General features: G+C 38.0%; 1 protein-coding gene across 2 annotated transcripts in view; it reads right to left on the reverse strand.

The window, feature by feature from the left end:
* DNAAF4 (dynein axonemal assembly factor 4) overlaps positions 1-9565 on the reverse strand; it is a 74198-nt gene extending 64633 nt beyond the window's left edge. For both annotated transcript variants that reach the window (XM_067747640.1, XM_067747639.1), the window contains exons 1-3: positions 8732-9565; positions 8191-8338; positions 737-870 (exon numbers count right to left, since the gene is read on the reverse strand). In XM_067747640.1, the coding sequence (XP_067603741.1) occupies positions 737-870; positions 8191-8338; positions 8732-8854 (405 nt within the window). In that variant the 5' untranslated portion in view covers positions 8855-9565. The remainder of the gene's footprint in view (positions 1-736; positions 871-8190; positions 8339-8731) is intronic.
* Between the last annotated feature and the right edge of the window lie 8534 nt (positions 9566-18099).

Here is an 18099-nt window from a genome sequence, read left to right on the forward strand (position 1 = left end):
GACTCTTGATGACATAATGCTTATTATAGATTCCTTAATCATTTCAAAATGTCAAAAATGAGAATTTGAGATGGGAAATTATTTGTAAAAATTAGTCAGAATAGGTAAACCTATAGAGATAGAAAGTAGATTGTCGGTTGTCTAGGGCTAGGGGTTCAGAGGAATGGGGAGTGACTGCTAATGGGTGCAGGGTTTCTTTTTGGGGTGATGAAAATGTTCTAAAATTGATTGTGGTGATGGTTTTACAACTCTAAATATACTAAAAACGATTGAATTGTAAGCCTGTAATGGGTGAACTGTATGGTATGTGAATTATATCTCAAAAAATATATTGCTGATTAAAGATTTAACTTGAAAGGCTCAACAGTTAAAAGATATTAATTGGTCAATATTTAGTGTTCAATCTATGCTTTTCTTGTTTTAAATAATCATGTCCAATAATTCCAAGATTAAAAAAGAAGTAAAACATTTACAGCATAAAACCTTGTAACTGTTTTATTCCCTTGGAAATAGAGCATTTTCCCTCAAACAAGTAAACCTATTGTTCAACCTTATACTCTCAACCTTCATACAGATTTTCAGAAATACACATCAATAGTAGATAGCCTACATAACACAGCAAGGCCTGTAACCAAAGTATGAACAAAATGGTGAGGAAATACAGTGGTTGCAACAAATTATCATTGCAATTACTACATCTTTAATTAAAGGACTTTCCTATGAATCTTCAACTTACCTTCATCATGACATTTAGTGTATATTTTTGATCTTCCCGCCTTGCCGAAGCTTTTGCTTCCATAGCTTCTTTTGCTCTTTCTTGTGCTTGTAGGATAGATTTCTCCCTTATTCTTTGCATCATCTCTTTGTCAACTAAAACATAAGGAATATCAATAAATTAGGATCATGATGAATTTGTTTTACTCAGGAGAAACTGCTTACATACTGATTTGGGATAAGATGTTTTTGGACCCAACCTCACATGGAGAAGTGAAAACATATCCCAATATTAAACTGGTCAAGAAGCTAATACTAAAAGGTAAGCAAGTAACTGTAATAGTAATGAATTAGTAAAGAATGCATGCCTTGGGACTTCCCTGGTGGCGCAGTGGTTAATCCGCCTGCCAATGCAGGGGACATGTGTGTGAGCCCTGGTCTGGGAAGATCCCACATGCCGGGGAGCAACTAAGCCCGTGCACCACAACTACTGAGCCTGTGCTCTAGAGCCTAAGAGCCAGAACTATTGAGCCCATGTGCCACAACTACTGAAGCCCGCACCTAGAGCCCGTGCTCCAAGAGCAACAAGAGAAGCCACCGCAATGAGAAGCCTGTGCACAACAACAAAGAGCAGCCCCCGCTCCCCACAACTAGAGAAAGCCCACGTACAGTGACGAAGACCCAATGCAGCCAAAAATAAATACACAAATAAAATTTAGAAAAAGAATGCATGCCTTTGTGCACTGAGAGAGATAGACAAACAGAGTGAGAGAGAGAGAGAGAGACAGAGAGAGACAGAGAGAGAGAGAGAGAGAGAGACAGAGAGGGAGGATATGAATAAGAGAGAAGAGGAACAATGGAGAGGGGAAATAACAGAGGGAATGAGGATGGAGAGAGGGGAGGGAGAGGAGGAGAGGGTCACAAGAGGGAGAGAGAGGACTGTGGAATGAGGGGGAGAGGGAAAGGGAGCCGGAGGGGACAAGATGGGAGGAAAGAGAACACATTTATTCTCCTCTCTCTCTGTTGAGAAACTAGAGCTATTTGCTCATAAACCTGATAACAATAAATCATCTCTGGGGGGTCTCCTAGAAGAGAAGTTGGGTTGAGACCATCTGATATAATCAATCACCTTCAAAAATACAAATGGTGATTTATAGTGATACATATGAAGAGTACAGAGCCAGCCTTAGTAAAAATTACAAAGTAACATGACATGTTACATACAGACTTTACCATTCACAATTATGTTTTATTCAGTCACTCAGTATTTTAGAAACTGCAGGCTGTGATCCATTAGGGGGTAAATTATCTTAGGGGAAGAAGGATAAGGAAGGGATCTGGACTTTGAAGAAGAAAAAAACAGGAGGGGAGAGGAAACTTGGTAGGAGAGTGTGAAGTAGGGGAGTGATAAGAAGGGCAGGAGTGTGATACCAAAACCAGACAAAGATGTCACAAAAAAAGAAAACTACAGGCCAATATCACTGATGAACATAGATGTAAAAATCCTCAACAAAATACTAGCAAAGAGAATCCAACAGCACATTAAAAGGATCATACACCATGATCAAGTGGGGTTTATTCCAAGAATGCAAGGATTCTTCAAAATACACAAATCAATCAATGTAATACACCATATTAACAAACTGAAGGAGAAAAACCATATGATCATCTCAATCGATGCAGAGAAAGCTTTCGACAAAATTCAACACCCATTTATGATAAAAACCCTCCAGAAAGTAGGCATACAGGGAACTTTCCTCAACATAATAAAGGCCATATATGACAAACCCACAGCCAACATCATCCTCAATGGTGAAAAACTGAAAGTATTTCCACTAAGATAAGGAACAAGACAAGGTTGCCCACTCTCACCACTCTTATTCAACATAGTTTTGGAAGTTTTAGCCACAGCAATCAGAGAAGAAAAAGAAATAAAAGGAATCCAAACTGGAAAAGAAGAAGTAGCACTGTCACTGTTTGCAGATGACATGATACTATAAATAGAGAATCCTAAAGATGCTACCAGAAAACTACTAGAGCTAATCAATGAATTTGGTAAAGTAGCAGGATACAAAATAAATGCACAGAAATCTATGGCATTCCTATACACTAATGATGAAAAATCTGAAAGTGAAATCAAGAAAACACTCCCATTTACCATTGCAACAAAAAGAATAAAATACATAGGAATAAACCTACCTAAGGAGACAAAAGACCTGCATGCAGAAAATTATAAGACACTGATGAAAGAAATTAAAGATGATACAAATAGATGGAGAGATATACCATGTTCTTGGATTGGAAGAATCAACATTGGGAAAATGACTCTACTACCCAAAGCAATCTACACATTCAATGAAAACCCTATCAAACTACCACTGGCATTTTTCACAGAACTAGAACCAAAAATTTCACAATTTGTATGGAAACACAAAAGATGCCTAATAGCGAAAGCAATCTTGAGAACGAAAAATGGAGCTGGAGGAATCAGGTTCCCTGACTTCAGACTATACTACAAAGCTACAGTAATCAAGACAGTATGGTACTGGCAAAAAAAACAGAAATATAGATCAGTGGAAGAGGATAGAAAACCCAGAGATAAACCCACGCACATATGGTCACCTTATCTTTGATAAAGGAGGCAAGAATATACAGTGGAGAAAAGGCAGCCTCTTCAATAAGTGGTGCTGGGAAAACTGGACAGGTACATGTAAAAGTATGAAATTAGAACACTCCCTAACACCATACACAAAAATAAACTCAAAACGGATTAAAGACCTAAATATAAGGCCAGACACTATCAAACTCTTAGAGGAAAACATAGGCAGAACACTCTATGACATAAATCACAGCAAGATCCTTTTTGACCCACCTCCTAGAGAAACGGAAATAAAACCAAAAATAAACAAATGGGACCTAAAGAAACTTAAAAGCTTTTGCACAGCAAAGGAAACCATAAACAAGACCAAAAGACAACCCTCAGAATGGGAGAAAATATTTGCAAATGAAGCAACTGACAAAGGATTAATCTCCAAAATTTACAAGCAGGTCATGCAGCTCAATATCAAAAAAATAAATAACCCAATCCAAAAATGTGCAGAAGACGTAAATAGACATTTCTCCAAAGAAGACATACAGATTGCCAACGAACACATGAAAGAATACTCAACATCATTAATCATTAGAGAAATGCAAATCAAAACTACAGTGAGGTAGCCCCTCACACTGGTCAGAATGGCCATCATCAAAAACTCTATAAACAATAAATGCTGGAGAGGGTGTGGAGAAAAGGGAACACTCTTGCACTGTTGGTGGGAATGCAAATTGATACAGCCACTATGGAGAACAGTATGGAGGTTCCTTAAAAAACTACAAATAGAACTACCATATGACCCAGCAATCCCACTACTGGGCATATACCCTGAGAAAACCTTAATTCAAAAAGAGACATGTACCAATTTGTTATGAGGTGGATAGACCTAGAGTCTGCCATACAGAATGAAGTAAGTCAGAAAGAGAAAGATAAATACTGTATGCTAACACATATATATGGAATTTAAGAAAAAAAATGTCATGAAGAACCTAGGGGTAAGACAGGAATAAAGACACAGACCTACTGGAGAACGGACTTGAGGATATGGGGAGGGGGAAGGGTGAGCTGTGACAAAGCGAGAGAGAGGTATGGACATATATACACTAACAAACGTAAGGTAGATAGCTAGTGGGAAGCAGCCGCATAGCACAGGGATATCAGCTCGGTGCTTTGTGACCGCCTGGAGGGGTGGGATAGGGAGGGTGGGAGGGAGGGAGATGCAAGAGGGAAGAGATATGGGAACATATGTATAACTGATTCACTTTGTTATAAAGCAGAAACTAACACACCATTGTAAAGCAATTATACCCCAATAAAGATGTTAAAAAAAAAAGAGACATGTAGCAAAATGTTCACTGCAGCTCTATTTACAGTAGCCAGGACATGGAAGCAACCTAAGTGTTCATCGACAGATGGATGGATAAAGATGTGGCACATATATACAATGGAATATTACTCAGCCATAAAAAGAAACGAAATTGAGTTATTTGTAGTGAGGTGGATGGACCCAGACTCTGTCATACAGAGTGAAGCAAGTCAGAAAGAGAAAAACAAATACCATATGCTAACACATATATATGGAATCTAAGAAAAAAAAAAAGGTCATGAAGAACCTAGGGGCAAGATGGGAATAAAGACACAGACCTACTAGAGAATGGACTTGAGGATATGGGGAGGGGGAAGGGTAAGCTGTGACAAAGTGAGATAGTGGCATGGACATATATACGCTACCACACGTAAAATAGATAGCTAGTGGGAAGCAGCCGCAAAGCACGGGGAGATCAGCTCGGTGCTTTGTTACCACCTAGAGGGGTGGGATAGAGAGGGTGGGAGGGAGGGAGACGCAAGAGGGAAGAGATATGGGAACATATGTATGTGTATAACTGATTCACTTTGTTATACAGCAAAAACTAACACACCATTGTAAAGCAATTATACTCCAATAAAGATGTTAAAAAATATATATATATATTCACTGTTTCTGATTTAAAAAAAAAAAAGAATGGCAGAAGTGGAGGGATGACTAGTAAAGTTTTATACACACCTTCATAGCGTTTTAAAATATATGAAAAAATACACAAAGAAAACTAGTTATATTAAAACACAAAATATTAAAAAATAAATTTGTGATATACAAGTATGTGCTTCTTTATTAATGCATTAAATAATACATAGCAAAATGTCTAATAAATACTATAATTTCAAAGTAGTGTATATAAAAGATAGAGGTACCTGTGATATGAACATATTTGTGATTTTTATTGACACTACTGTTGTTTGTCATCTACATTCATAGTTGAAGGGAATATTAATTTCAGTTAAAAATAAGTAAAGAGTATGGAATTTTTACCCATCCAAGATCTTGGCTGGGAATTAGGACTGAAATTACTTCAGAAGTCTCTCCCCAAACCACCTGTTTAGTAACAGAGTGGCAGACAGTTGGACCAGTTTCAGGGGCAGAAGTAATTAAAAGAAAATCAAGTTTCCAAGTGAAATGCTCCATATCTAAAAGAAACGAAAAATGGATCAAGAAGGAACTTCAGAAAAAAATGGAGCAAGTATGTTTTGAATAATCAGGGAGGCAGACTTGGAGTATAGACTGGAGCTCCACAATACTGCATGTGAAAAACAGACTGTTAAACAATTTCACTGAATTGCATCTGAAACTGAGTTTGACTTCTAAAAGAATCTCAAACCTGGTTTCTGAAGTAAAATCGATGTTCATTACTTGTTATATAAGTCAGTTTTAAGACTGTTTTGATTAGTCTAACTGGCAAATTACGGTCAAACCCAACCTGCTCCCTGATTTCTTTCAGCACATAAGCTAAGAATAATTTTTACAGTTTTAAATAGTTGAAAAAAATCAAAAGAACAGTAATACTTTATGACATATACAAATTAGAATAAATTGAAATTTCAGCATCAATAAATACATATTGTCTATGGCTGCTTTTGTTCTGCAATAACAGAGCTGAGTAATTGTGACACAGACTACATAGGCCACAAAATCCAAAATATTATCTGGTCCTTTACAGAAAAAGTTTGCCAATCCTAGTTTAAATGGTCAAAATTTGGAATAGCTGACCATATAACCATGAAAGAGAAGACTCAAGCACCTGTGCAATGAAAGCAGATATCTAAATTAGAGAGGAAGGTTATGATTAGAAAATTCCCTTCCCACTCCTGAATAAAGTGGCCAACAAGTTTAAGAAGGGAATTTGACATAGAAGAAAGTGTTTCATGTCAGAAACAGGGGAAAGTAACAGGTTTATGGATATGACTTTTCTTTATAGCCTAAAAAGTTGGTGGACAAAACGTTACCTGGGGAAATCAAGACACACACACACACACACACACACACACACACACACACACTTAAGTCAGTGGTTCACAAACCTGGCCAGGCATCATAATCACCTGGGGAGTTCTCAACCCCCAATCTGTTTATTTTAAAAGAAGCCATTAGATGGTTCTGGTCCCATCTAACTTCAAAATTAAGATTATCAACAACAGCTGAAATAAATCAAAGTATTTACATTTAATCTTAGGTACGAAGTCAGAACACCCTGGGTGTGTTTCACGACATATTCCCAGGCCCTATCTCAGACTTGAATCAAAAAGGAAGGCAGGGGTAGGAGAGCAGGTATCTGGTTTTTAAAAACTCCTCAGTTATTCTGGGGCTCAATAAAGAACTAAAGTAAGCTGGCTATGGTAACCTACCTTAACCAGTATTTTCTGAGCTGAATACCACATTTTAGAGAAAAATTCCACCTGGTCCTAGGGATTAAAAAATTAAATTCCACAGCAAGATACCAAGAAAACATTAACATAAAGAATGGCTGCCATTTCCCCATTTCTCAATAGTCCTAACTCAAGACTTAACGCCAAAGACCTAAGAGAAATTTCAGGCAGTAGATAGAAAACACAAGAAAACATGACAACTAGATCAGGGAGGAAGATAACAGAGCTAAAGCAGTATAGGGCAATTACTGACCCACAAAGCTGATCTTGGCAGAAGAATACTGATTAAGAGTACAGAGAATGGGGGATCTCAACTTGGACTGTACATTATAATTCCCAAAAAGCGTTTTAAAAACTACCAGTACCTAGGTCTAAGTCTCACTCCCAGAAACTGATTTGATTGGTCTAGGGTGAGATTCAGACATCTGTATTCTGTAAAAGTTCCGTAGCTGAAACACTGCTCTAGAGTCAAACTGCTAAGACTCCACTTTTTTTGTGTGTGTGTGTGTGGTATGCTGGCCTCTCACTGTTGTGGCCTCTCCTGTTGCGGAGCACAGGCTCTGGACCCGCAGGCTCAGCGGCCATGGCTCACGGGCCCAGCCGCTCCGCAGCATGTGGGATCTTCCCGGACCAAGGCACAAACCCGTGTCCCCTGCATCAGCAGGCGGACTCTCAACCACTGCGCCACCAGAGAAGCCCTAAGACTCCACTTCTTGTCTGTCACTTACTAGTTGTGTGACCTTTGGCAATTACTCAACCCTTCTGTGTCTCAGTAGCCTCACCTTAAAAAAAGAGGGGGGGTACCTAAGTGATAGATTGTTGTGAGGATTAACAGATGAACTAATGCCTAATACAAAATGAGTGCTAAATAAAGGCCATATTGGGAGGCCTTATCCCCTGAAGATAGGAGCCCACATCCTTTAAAAGCTAGTATTAACGGACTCTAATTTTTGAGTAATTCGATTACTCAGGAATTAGGTGATTTATTTTAAGAGGCAGCTGAAGCACTAACTCTTTTAAATCATGCTATGTGTCTATTTCGTTTTCCTAGAATAGCAACATAAATTTCAAAAGAGAAAATTTTAAATGGTATAAAGTATAAAAAGCACAACCAGCTGAACGTCTTTTAGTAAAGAACTTACCACTTGACAGAGAAAGGGTCTCCCACATGGCCGCTTCTTTTTTGTGTAAAGTGAAAACAATAGTGTCATTTCCAATCTTGGCTTTGCTGCTCTCATCGTCTATGGGAGCATAGAGAAACACCTCAAATAAAAATGGAGGACAGTTCACCTATTCAAAAGGGGGAAAACGGAAGTCCATTTAGTTACGCAAATGAAAGACACACCCGTCAAGAAATGTGATAAGAAAGAAGTCTAAATCATTTTCTTAAATTCCTTCTATAAATATATTCCAGGTCACGATAAAAGCACGGCATATGAGGAAATCCTGGATAAAATAATCTCTGACCTGGTGACATCTGTCTACAGACGAGGTGTCACCTGTATGGGATTCGTATTTTGTTTTGTTTGTTTTGCTTTGTTTTATTTTTAATAGGACTAACATTTTAGGATGCTTATCTGCAAGGACGCGCCTGTTGCAGGTCCACAGCCGCGCCCTTGCAGCCGCTTCGGACCACACCCCCGGCTCCCCCACCCTGCCGGCAGGCACGACTCGCTTTCCTACCTTCAGATAGTTTTCCGTGCAGAACACGTCCGCGTCCCTGACGCTGACGCCTCTGAGGGGCACAGAGATGAAGACCGCAGTCCTCGTCTGCTCCCAGCTGTAGTCGCTAACCTGCAGGGGCATCCCGGGAGGCGTCCGGAGAGGCTGGGGAGGACGCGCGCCCGCTCGGTTGCTAGGGAAGCCGGGGTTACCACAGGCCAGCCCTTCCGGGTCAGGCCAGGCCGCGGCACCACCCTCCCCCGTTCCCAGCGTGCCCCGGGCGCGCCACTGCGGTCGACCTGCGGACTCCCGTCACCACTGCCTGGGCGCCCCTAGCGGGAGCGTTATCGTTACCTGAGGTCTTATCTCTCACCCGCAGTCCAAGCGAATCTGCGAAGTAGCAGACCCACTTCCGCTTAAGCAAGAAAAGAGCTTCACGCTTGAAAATGCATAAAAGGATGTGGGAAAGCGTAACCCGCGAGAAGCAGGTGCGACGTTCACGCACCATTGCAGCCCTTGCCTTTTGTTTGTTCTGACGGGGGCTGTAGAAATTAGCACCATTTGGTGTTCCTGTTTTGGAAATTTCCAGTTCATACTGACCTTCTGGCCTAGGAGCTTGCCTGTACTGTTGTCCTTAAAATCCTATCAACCGTCAGCCCGTCACAAGCATGTAGGTAGGGTTCTTTCCTTGGTTTGAGAACTGGGGAGAAACGACCGTATGACTCACCTGGCGAATGCTTGGCTGCAACTCAACTGTAGGATAAGTTGAATTGACACGGATATGTTTTACCGTTGTTTAAGGAGATTTGTAACTTTAGCGCTGAGAGGAAACTTAAAGATCATGTAGTATTCCCACATGCAGTATTTAAGGAATCTGAGATCCATATACCCAACCCCATTGCCACATGGATTAGCGGTTGAACTGTGATTAAGATCCTGACCCCCTAACTCCCATTCCAATGTTCTTTCCTTGGGATGCTTTCTGGAGACACAGTTTATAAATTACTGGAATTTGATGTTAAAAAAAAAAAAGAAGGACATGAAAATTAAGCATCTACAAACTATTTGCCACCTAGGAATGGGGATTTTTAACATTTTACTTTTGGAAGTCATTAATACAAATTTAAAAGCTCCTGAAAAAGTCCTTGAGGAAAGCTAAGGAGCAGCAGACTTGGGAGGAAAAAAAAATCATCTTTTACCCCCCAAACAGAGCACCCCTCACTACCTTACCTAATTTTGTCAGCTGTTCATCATCTCAAGGATCCGTAACTTTGAATACTGGGGCCATGTTAGACTTCTTTTCCCTTGTCCTCCTAATCGGAGAAACCTAACAATCAATCCTATAGATTCTTTTTAATGTTGCTTTTGGCATTTTTCCCCCTTGTGTTCAATTCCTACTTTTACCATTTTGTTTCAAACTCTCCTGTGTCTTCAAAAGACAGAGTTTATGCATTCCTATTATATAAAATGTTAAAGTGTAGATTCTGCCACTATATAAAAACACAAGTGATATATGTATAGAAAATAAAAAGGATACTTTGTTCTGTTTGGGAGTTTCAGGAAAATTCGTTAGCAATCACTTTGTTAAGCACATACAAACCTCTGTAGTGAAATTGTTCCCCTGACTACCAGTCTTATGAAACTTTTTACACTCTGAGTTATGTCTTTTTTTAAAAAAAACTTGATCAGTTTTATTGCTGAATCATTACATCAGCTGATACCAATTTAAAACACCATTAATCTTTATACATTGTTTCAAGACAGGTACTTATCTAAAAAGTGTTTAACAAGCCTTGAAACTTATTCAGTCTTAAAAGTCTTAATCTGTGTTTCCTATTAGATTTAAAAAACAAAAAATCTTAATCTAACTCGAGTGTAGATGGAAATTTGATATATGGTAAAAGTGACTGTGCACATAAGTGGGGAAAAGCAAAGAAAGGAATGACTATTGAATACATTGGGTGCTAGGAGAAATGGTCACCACATGGGAAAAAATGGGATTGGCTCTCTACATGCATATGGTGTCACACACAAAAATGAATTTCAGATGAACTAAAGACATACAAGCTTAAAACATATATATATTTTATATATACACATACACAAATACGTGTGTGTGTTTGTATGATCTTGGAGTAAGAAAGCATTTCTTAAGTATGACATCAAAAGCACTTACCTTAAAGGAAAAAGATTGAAAACAAACTAAAATTAAGAACTGGTGCTCACCAAAAGGCACAATAAAGAATGGCAAGATATATATTTTTTCAATGCCCTTCAGTCAAAAACCACGGGGCACCTGTAGTTGAACAAGTTGAGTTTATTTAGTCATTGAGCGCACACCACATTGATTCTCAGTAAGGGGGTGTCAGAACTGGAGGGAAGATCTAAGGGAGGGAGGGTTTCCTCTAGATTGGGTCCTTTCTTAAAGAGAGCGTAACTCTATGATTGGGTAAAGAAGTAACTGTTCGTAGCAGCTTCTAGCAAAAACCTAAAAACAAGCCAAATATCTATCAATAGGTATATTCATACAAAAGAATATCATACAACAGTAAAAATGAATTAATTTTACTTTACACTGGATGGATGAGTGGAAAAAAGCAAGTCTTATAAGACCCTTAAGGAACAATGCCATTTGTATAAAACTTGAAAATAATGAAAACCAAATCTGTTGGTTAAGGATTCCTATTTATACATATGTGGTACAACTATAAAGGAAAGTTAAGCTGTAAGAAAGGATAATGGTTAACTCCTAGGTGAAAGTCTTGCAAATGACACCCTTTGTGGTAGCCAGAAAAGCTGATTTCTACATAGACACACTGCATGAATTAAGACAAAGTTTCTCAAAGTGTGGTCCCCTGACAACAATATCAGCATCATCTGGGGACTTGCTAGAAATGCAAATTCCCAGACCCCACTCCAGACCTGCTGGACCAGATAATCTGGAACTGTGGCCCAGCAATCTGTGTTTTAACAAGCCCACCAGGTAATGCTGATACATACCAAAGTCTGTGACCCACTAGGTTAAGAGATAGGTTTTAATGGAGGAAAGGAGAAACAAAGCCAAGAAAAACCACAGGTTTCCCCATTCTCCCATCATCCCAAGGAGAAGCACACTGGGGCCAGAGCACTATGCTCCATCTGCAGTGTAGCTCTGCATTACAGGAGAGGAATTCCATCCCCTTGCTGTTCTCCCTTCTTATAGGGCAAACATGAAAGGAACCTTTTCGGGAGGGAAGTTATTGGGACCCAGGCAATCTTGGTTTAGGTGCAAACTATAAGACTTATCTGTGAAAGCCAGCTACCCAATATCTGGAGACCTTGATTCACATGGAAAGATTTAGTTGGAAGAAAAAAATTACTAGTACCCTGGCAAGCTGCGTCAGATGCAGCCACTCCCACTGGAAGACAGGAGGTCCAGGTCCTATTGGCTGGTTCCCTAGGAAAATCGAGAGAACACCCCAAATTATTTTTTGTTTGATTTTGTTCATTACAACAAAGCATGCCATCAGAGACCATCAAAGAAATTGCCTTTTTTTTTCTCTCTCTAATTTTGGTGATGGATTTGCCTTATTCATCTTTTGATTCATAACGTACATATACAAATATCTGTATCATTTTTTATGTAACAAATATTACAAAATTAAAGTAAAATTTTTAAAAACAAGCTCTATAATAGAGAAGGGTCCTTATTTTCTCCTTATGTATTGTGAGGCTCTTAGGGAGTGAAAATGTACATTATGAAGCAAAAATTAAAACTGATTTATTATTCTTCACCTAAAATGAATTAACTAAAATTTGTTTATTTTTTGATAGTAAAACTGTCAAATTTGGCCATTAGGAAAGGCTGATTTATGACTTTTTTAACACCACCCCAGAACTTTTTTAAGCCTTTTCAAAATCCTTTATTCTTGGAACAAAAATGATTTAGACCCAGTTTGAATTCTTTTCCTTTTTTTTTTTCTCCTCTGGGAAATGGAATCAGTCGTTCTCCAAGAACCATTAGTTCTTTTTAACGGGGGATAGCTTTCAAGAGCAAAATCTAGGTACTAGGTTTTAAATGCATTCACTATTTTACTATTTTAAATTTGCGCTTTAGAAAAACACAATGTGATTTACGGCTAGACAAGAATATATAGGTAGAGCTCCTGTGGACAGTGTGAACTATCCATTTATACTTTTCCTTTTATTTTGGCCCAAATATCTTAGATTGACATTTACAAAGTATAGATCTCAATGATTTTTCCTGTAAGACTTGTTTTAGCGTATCAGTTTTTAAAAAAATTTTTAAGTGCTTCTAGTTTCTGATCTGGCATGTACAGAGCTTGGAAGTCACCACTCCATCCCAACAAGTAAAAAGCTGAACAAAATGAAAAATCAACAACTCTTCTTAGCTCCACAAGAAAAGTGAGGTCACAGGGCAAACCCCTGCGCCCCTGATGGGAAAGATTGTATCTATAGAGAATCACAACCAATCAGAGCAGAAACCTCCGTGGGAACTAGTGCCGAGGTAGGAAAACCTGAATGTAGTTGACAAATTGCTGGAGGCCCACTGTGGGCAAGTCTGAGAGATAAAAACTCCAGAGGGACCCCAGTCATCAGGGAGCCCCCAACCCTTTTGTGAGTTTTACTTCCTGAAGTTCTACCAGGTTCTCACAGTGAATACTGCACAAAAATATTCTCATGCTCCCGGCAGGGGGAAGGGAAAAGGAACCATTTTGAAATATGCCAGAGCATTTGTTCTCAGCAAGATCTGACCTCGGGAGAAACTATTTAACCAGAGACTAACCTGCTAGGGTTTTATCAGAGTTTAACTGACTAGAGAGAAATTTACAGCATTAAATGCATATATTAGAGAAAGATTTAAAAATCAATCAACTAAGCTTCTACCTTAGGCAGCTAGAAAAAGAAAAGCAAATTAAATCCAAAGTAGCATTAAAAAATGAAATAATTAAAAATTAGAGCATAAATCAATGAAATTTAAAAAAAATCAATAAAACAAACCTTTGAAAATAAAATCTTTGAAAATAAAATCAACAAGCCCTTAGCCAGGTTACCTAAGGAAGAAAAGGGAGAGGACACAGATAACTAATATGAGAAATGAAAGAGGGGATATCACTGCAGACAACATGGATATAGAAAGGAAAATAAAGGAATACTATGAACAACTCTATGCCTACAAAATTTGATGATCTACAAGAAATGGGCCAATTCCCTGAAGGACATGATCTGCCAAAACTCACATAAGAAGGAATAGACAATCTGAATAGGCCTATATCTATTAAAGAAATTGAGTCAATAATCCATAACTTTCCAGAACAGATCGCTCCAGGCCCAGATGGGGGTCACTAGTGAATTCTACCAAACATTAAGGAAGAAATTATACCAATTCTCTACAGTTCTTTCAGAAGATAGAGGCAGAGACTATATTTCCTAACTCATTCTATAAAGCCAGACATACTACCACCCTAGAAATCTCCAAGAAGACTTAGCCAACCTTGTGCCAAGTCTTGAGGTTGGGTAGTGTCAGTCCTCTAACTTTGTTCTTGTTCAGTAATGTGTTGACTATTCTGGGTATTTTGCCTCTCCATATAAACTGTAAAATCAATTTGTCAATATCCACAAAATAACTTGCTAGGATTTTGATTGCGATTGCATTAAATTTATAGATCAAGTTTGAAGAACAATAATCAAGGCAGTGTGGTATTGGTGAAAGGATAGACAAATACATCAGTGGAACAGAATAGAAAACCCAGAAATACACCCACAGGAATACAGTCAACTGATCTTTGACAAAGAAGCAAAAGCAATGTGATGGAGAAAGGACAGTCTTTTCAACAAATGGAACAACTGGACATCCGCATACAAAAAAGTGAATCTAGGCATAGCGGTTATAACCTTCACAAAGTGATTTCAAAATGGATCACAGACCTAAATGTGAAATGCAAAATTATAAAACTCCTAGAAGATAACATGGGAGAAAATCTAGATGACCTTGACTTTGGTGATAAATTTTTAGGTACAACACCAAAGGCATGGTTCATGAAAGAAATAATTGATAAGCTGGACTTAATTAAAATAAAATTTTTCTGCTCTGTGGGTGACACTATCAAGAGAATGAAAAGACAAGACACAGAATGGGAGAAAATATTTGCAAAAGATACATATGATAAAGGACTGTTATCCAAAATACATAAACTCTTAAAATGGAAACAATTAGAAAACAAACAACCTGATTAAAAAATGAGCCAAACCTTGACAGACAGCTCACCAAAGAAGATACACAGTTGATATAAATAAGCATATGATAAGATGCTCCACATCATATGTCATCAGGGAAATACAAACTAAAACAATGAGATACCACTACTACACACATATTAGATTGGCCAAAATCCAGAACAGTGACAACGCCAAATGCTGGTGAGGATGTGGAGGAACTCATTCATTGCTGGTGGGAATGCAAAATGGTACAGCCACTTGAAGGACAGTTTGGCAGTTTCTTACAAAATGAAACATACTCTTACTATTTGATCTAGCACCTTTCACGCTACCAGGCTCAGCATTTCCTATCCCATTCCCTTTCTTATTCTTCTTAGCACTTATTCTCTAATACACTTTTAGTTTACTTATTTTCTGTCTCTACAGAATAAAAACTTCATGAGTGTAGTGATTTTTGTCTGTTTGATTTACCACTATATTCTTAGCATTTACAACAGTGCCTGACATATAAATAACACTCAGTAAATGTTGAATGAATGAATATCTACATACTGGGTTTTGTAATTTTAATTCTTTAGTTTACCTTTCAGGATCCTGAATGGTACTTCTCTTTAAAGTCTTTTTCAGGCTATGCTGTCATTTTCATCTTGAGTGGATCCAAATTTTAAAAGATGTTGGTTGGCTGTTTTTATCATTAGTTTTCTTCATATGTTTTGGAATTTTGATTTAGAGTGGGGTTTTTTTTTCTTTATTTTTGTTTCTTTCCTTTAGGTTCATCCTTTCCTTTCTAGCAGTTTTAAGTTGCCTCTAACTTGTGTCCTAGGGACTACAATTCAGCCAAGTGTTATATGCTAATTTAGTTTCTAATTCTTTGGTGATACTGTACACCAGTTATCAACTGAGCAAATTACAAAACTGTGCACTTCTGCCACGTTAGGCCTATAAGCTGGAGTCCCAGGTATCGGTTGGAGCTAGGTTTGCTTTTTAACCTTTTTCACATGTGGGGCAGCAGTGCAGAGGAATCCCAGCTCCCTCCAGGCTTAAAGCAGTGCTATGTTTTTTGCCCTTTTTACATTCCTGTTATTTCTGTCGGCCATTTCTTTTTAAATCAGTTTCACCAGAGGCTCATCAATATTATTAATCTTTTAAAATATGGGTTGGCTAAAAAGTTCATTTGGGTTTTTCCATAACATCTTATGGTAAAACCTGAACGAACTTTTTGGCCAACCCAATAAAATAAAATCTTTTATCTTTTAAAGATAAAAATCGCCTATTTGTGGCCCTATTATTCCTCTCTAGTGTTTGTTTTCTATTTTACTTCCTATTATTTTCTTTATTGTTTCCTTCCTTCTACTTTCCTTAGGATTTTTTATTCTTCTCTTATCCTCTTGAGATCAACACTTAGCATTATATTTTGGGCTTAAAAATTATCTAAAGCTATACATTTCCCATTAAGTATTGTGTTATTGCATCTCTTAAGTTTTGAAATGTAGTAGCACTTTAGACCTCATTACCCTGCCAGGTTAGAATTTTTGACTGCAAATTTCTGCTTTGGACTCAGAGTCAGGCAGGATGCTCCTTCAGCATCATTTATGCTTTTTTCTTTATTTCTTGTCCTGGGATGTATTTATGTTGGTTTTGAACCCAATTGTATCTTTTTATATTTATTATTGCTATATGTTTGAAACAAAGGGATACCTTAGAGCATCAATTCATGTTATTTGATCAGAAGTCTCTGTACATCTTTTCTCTTTCCTACAACAGGTAAGATACACTTTTCCTGTTTTTTTTCCTTCCACACATTTATATAAATCTTTTGTGCATTCAAATTTTATCTTGTATTTTTGTCACTTTTATTACCTCTAATACCAAGTTGCATCAACTGATACATTCACATTTTATGCATTCTCTTTTTACTCAAGGCACCTGATGGTTGCTTCAAGCAAACTTTGGATGTCTTTTGTAAAACTAATTTTATCATTCAGGCAAGTTTGTTCTTAATATTGCTACAGTGGTGTCTCTACTTCAGGGATCACTAAGCTGCTGAGATTGTAGCACTCCTCTCCAATTAATTTTCTATTAACAAAACTGGAGTCCTAATTTGTAAAAATCAAAATAGAGATATGTTCACATTTTCTTAAGGAAACTCAGGACTCAGTGTTATGTATAAACTTCACAGGAAAAACAAGTTGTATATAGCAAAGCCTGTCCAAAAATACTGGTTTGGGCTTCCCTGGTGGCGCAGTGGTTGAGAGTCCGCCTGCCGATGCAGGGGACACGGGTTCGAGCCCTGGTCTGGGAAGATCCCACATGCCGCGGAGCGGCTGGGCCCGTGAGCCACAACTACTGAGCCTGCGCATCTGGAGCCTGTGCTCCGCAGCAAGAAAGGCCACGACAGTGAGAGGCCCACGCACTGCGATGAAGAGTGGCCCCCGCTTGCCACAACTAGAGAAAGCCCTTGCACAGAAATGAAGACCCAACACAGCCAAAAATAAATAAATAAATAAATAAACAACAACAACAAAAGTAAATTCCTGGTAAATTGTACGCTACTGCCCTGCTCAATGTTTCCTAGGACATCTCCTACCCAAAGCCAAGACTGTTCAACGCCTACTTGTCTTGATAAAAGTCAAGCATTTAAAAAACAGTTATTTTTCTCTTTAAAAACTAGCTTTATTTAAAAGAATCTGAAGCATAACACTAATAGGAAACAAACTTACAATACATATTATTCAAGAAAGCCTGCCATACATAATTTCTACTAATAGTAGGTCTATATACTGATAACATTCTTTATACAATGCACAAATGACATTTAGCATGATCCCTGAAAAGAATGGCCAACAATAACATGGACTGTTTGATAGAACCTCTACCCGTCTTACTATTTACCTACAGAATAAAAAACTAAAATGTGGAGATAAGTTAAACTCATTCAATTTTAAATTCTAGCACGGTGTTTAAGGAAGAGAGAAAAAGGATAAGAAGGAAGAAATTATAAGAGTTAAATATCTTAAAAAGAAAAATGAGAATTGGCTTACCATTATTTATAGTAATTATTAAAAAGTATTCAGAATTGAGAATTATTTGGTTTAATATTTGGAAGCCCTTAGACAGTTAAACTATCCATTATCTACTATATCCAATCAGTTACCAAGCCAATTTTATTT

Source organism: Pseudorca crassidens, chromosome 1 (genome assembly GCF_039906515.1).
Source record: "Pseudorca crassidens isolate mPseCra1 chromosome 1, mPseCra1.hap1, whole genome shotgun sequence".
NCBI lineage: Eukaryota > Metazoa > Chordata > Mammalia > Artiodactyla > Delphinidae > Pseudorca > Pseudorca crassidens.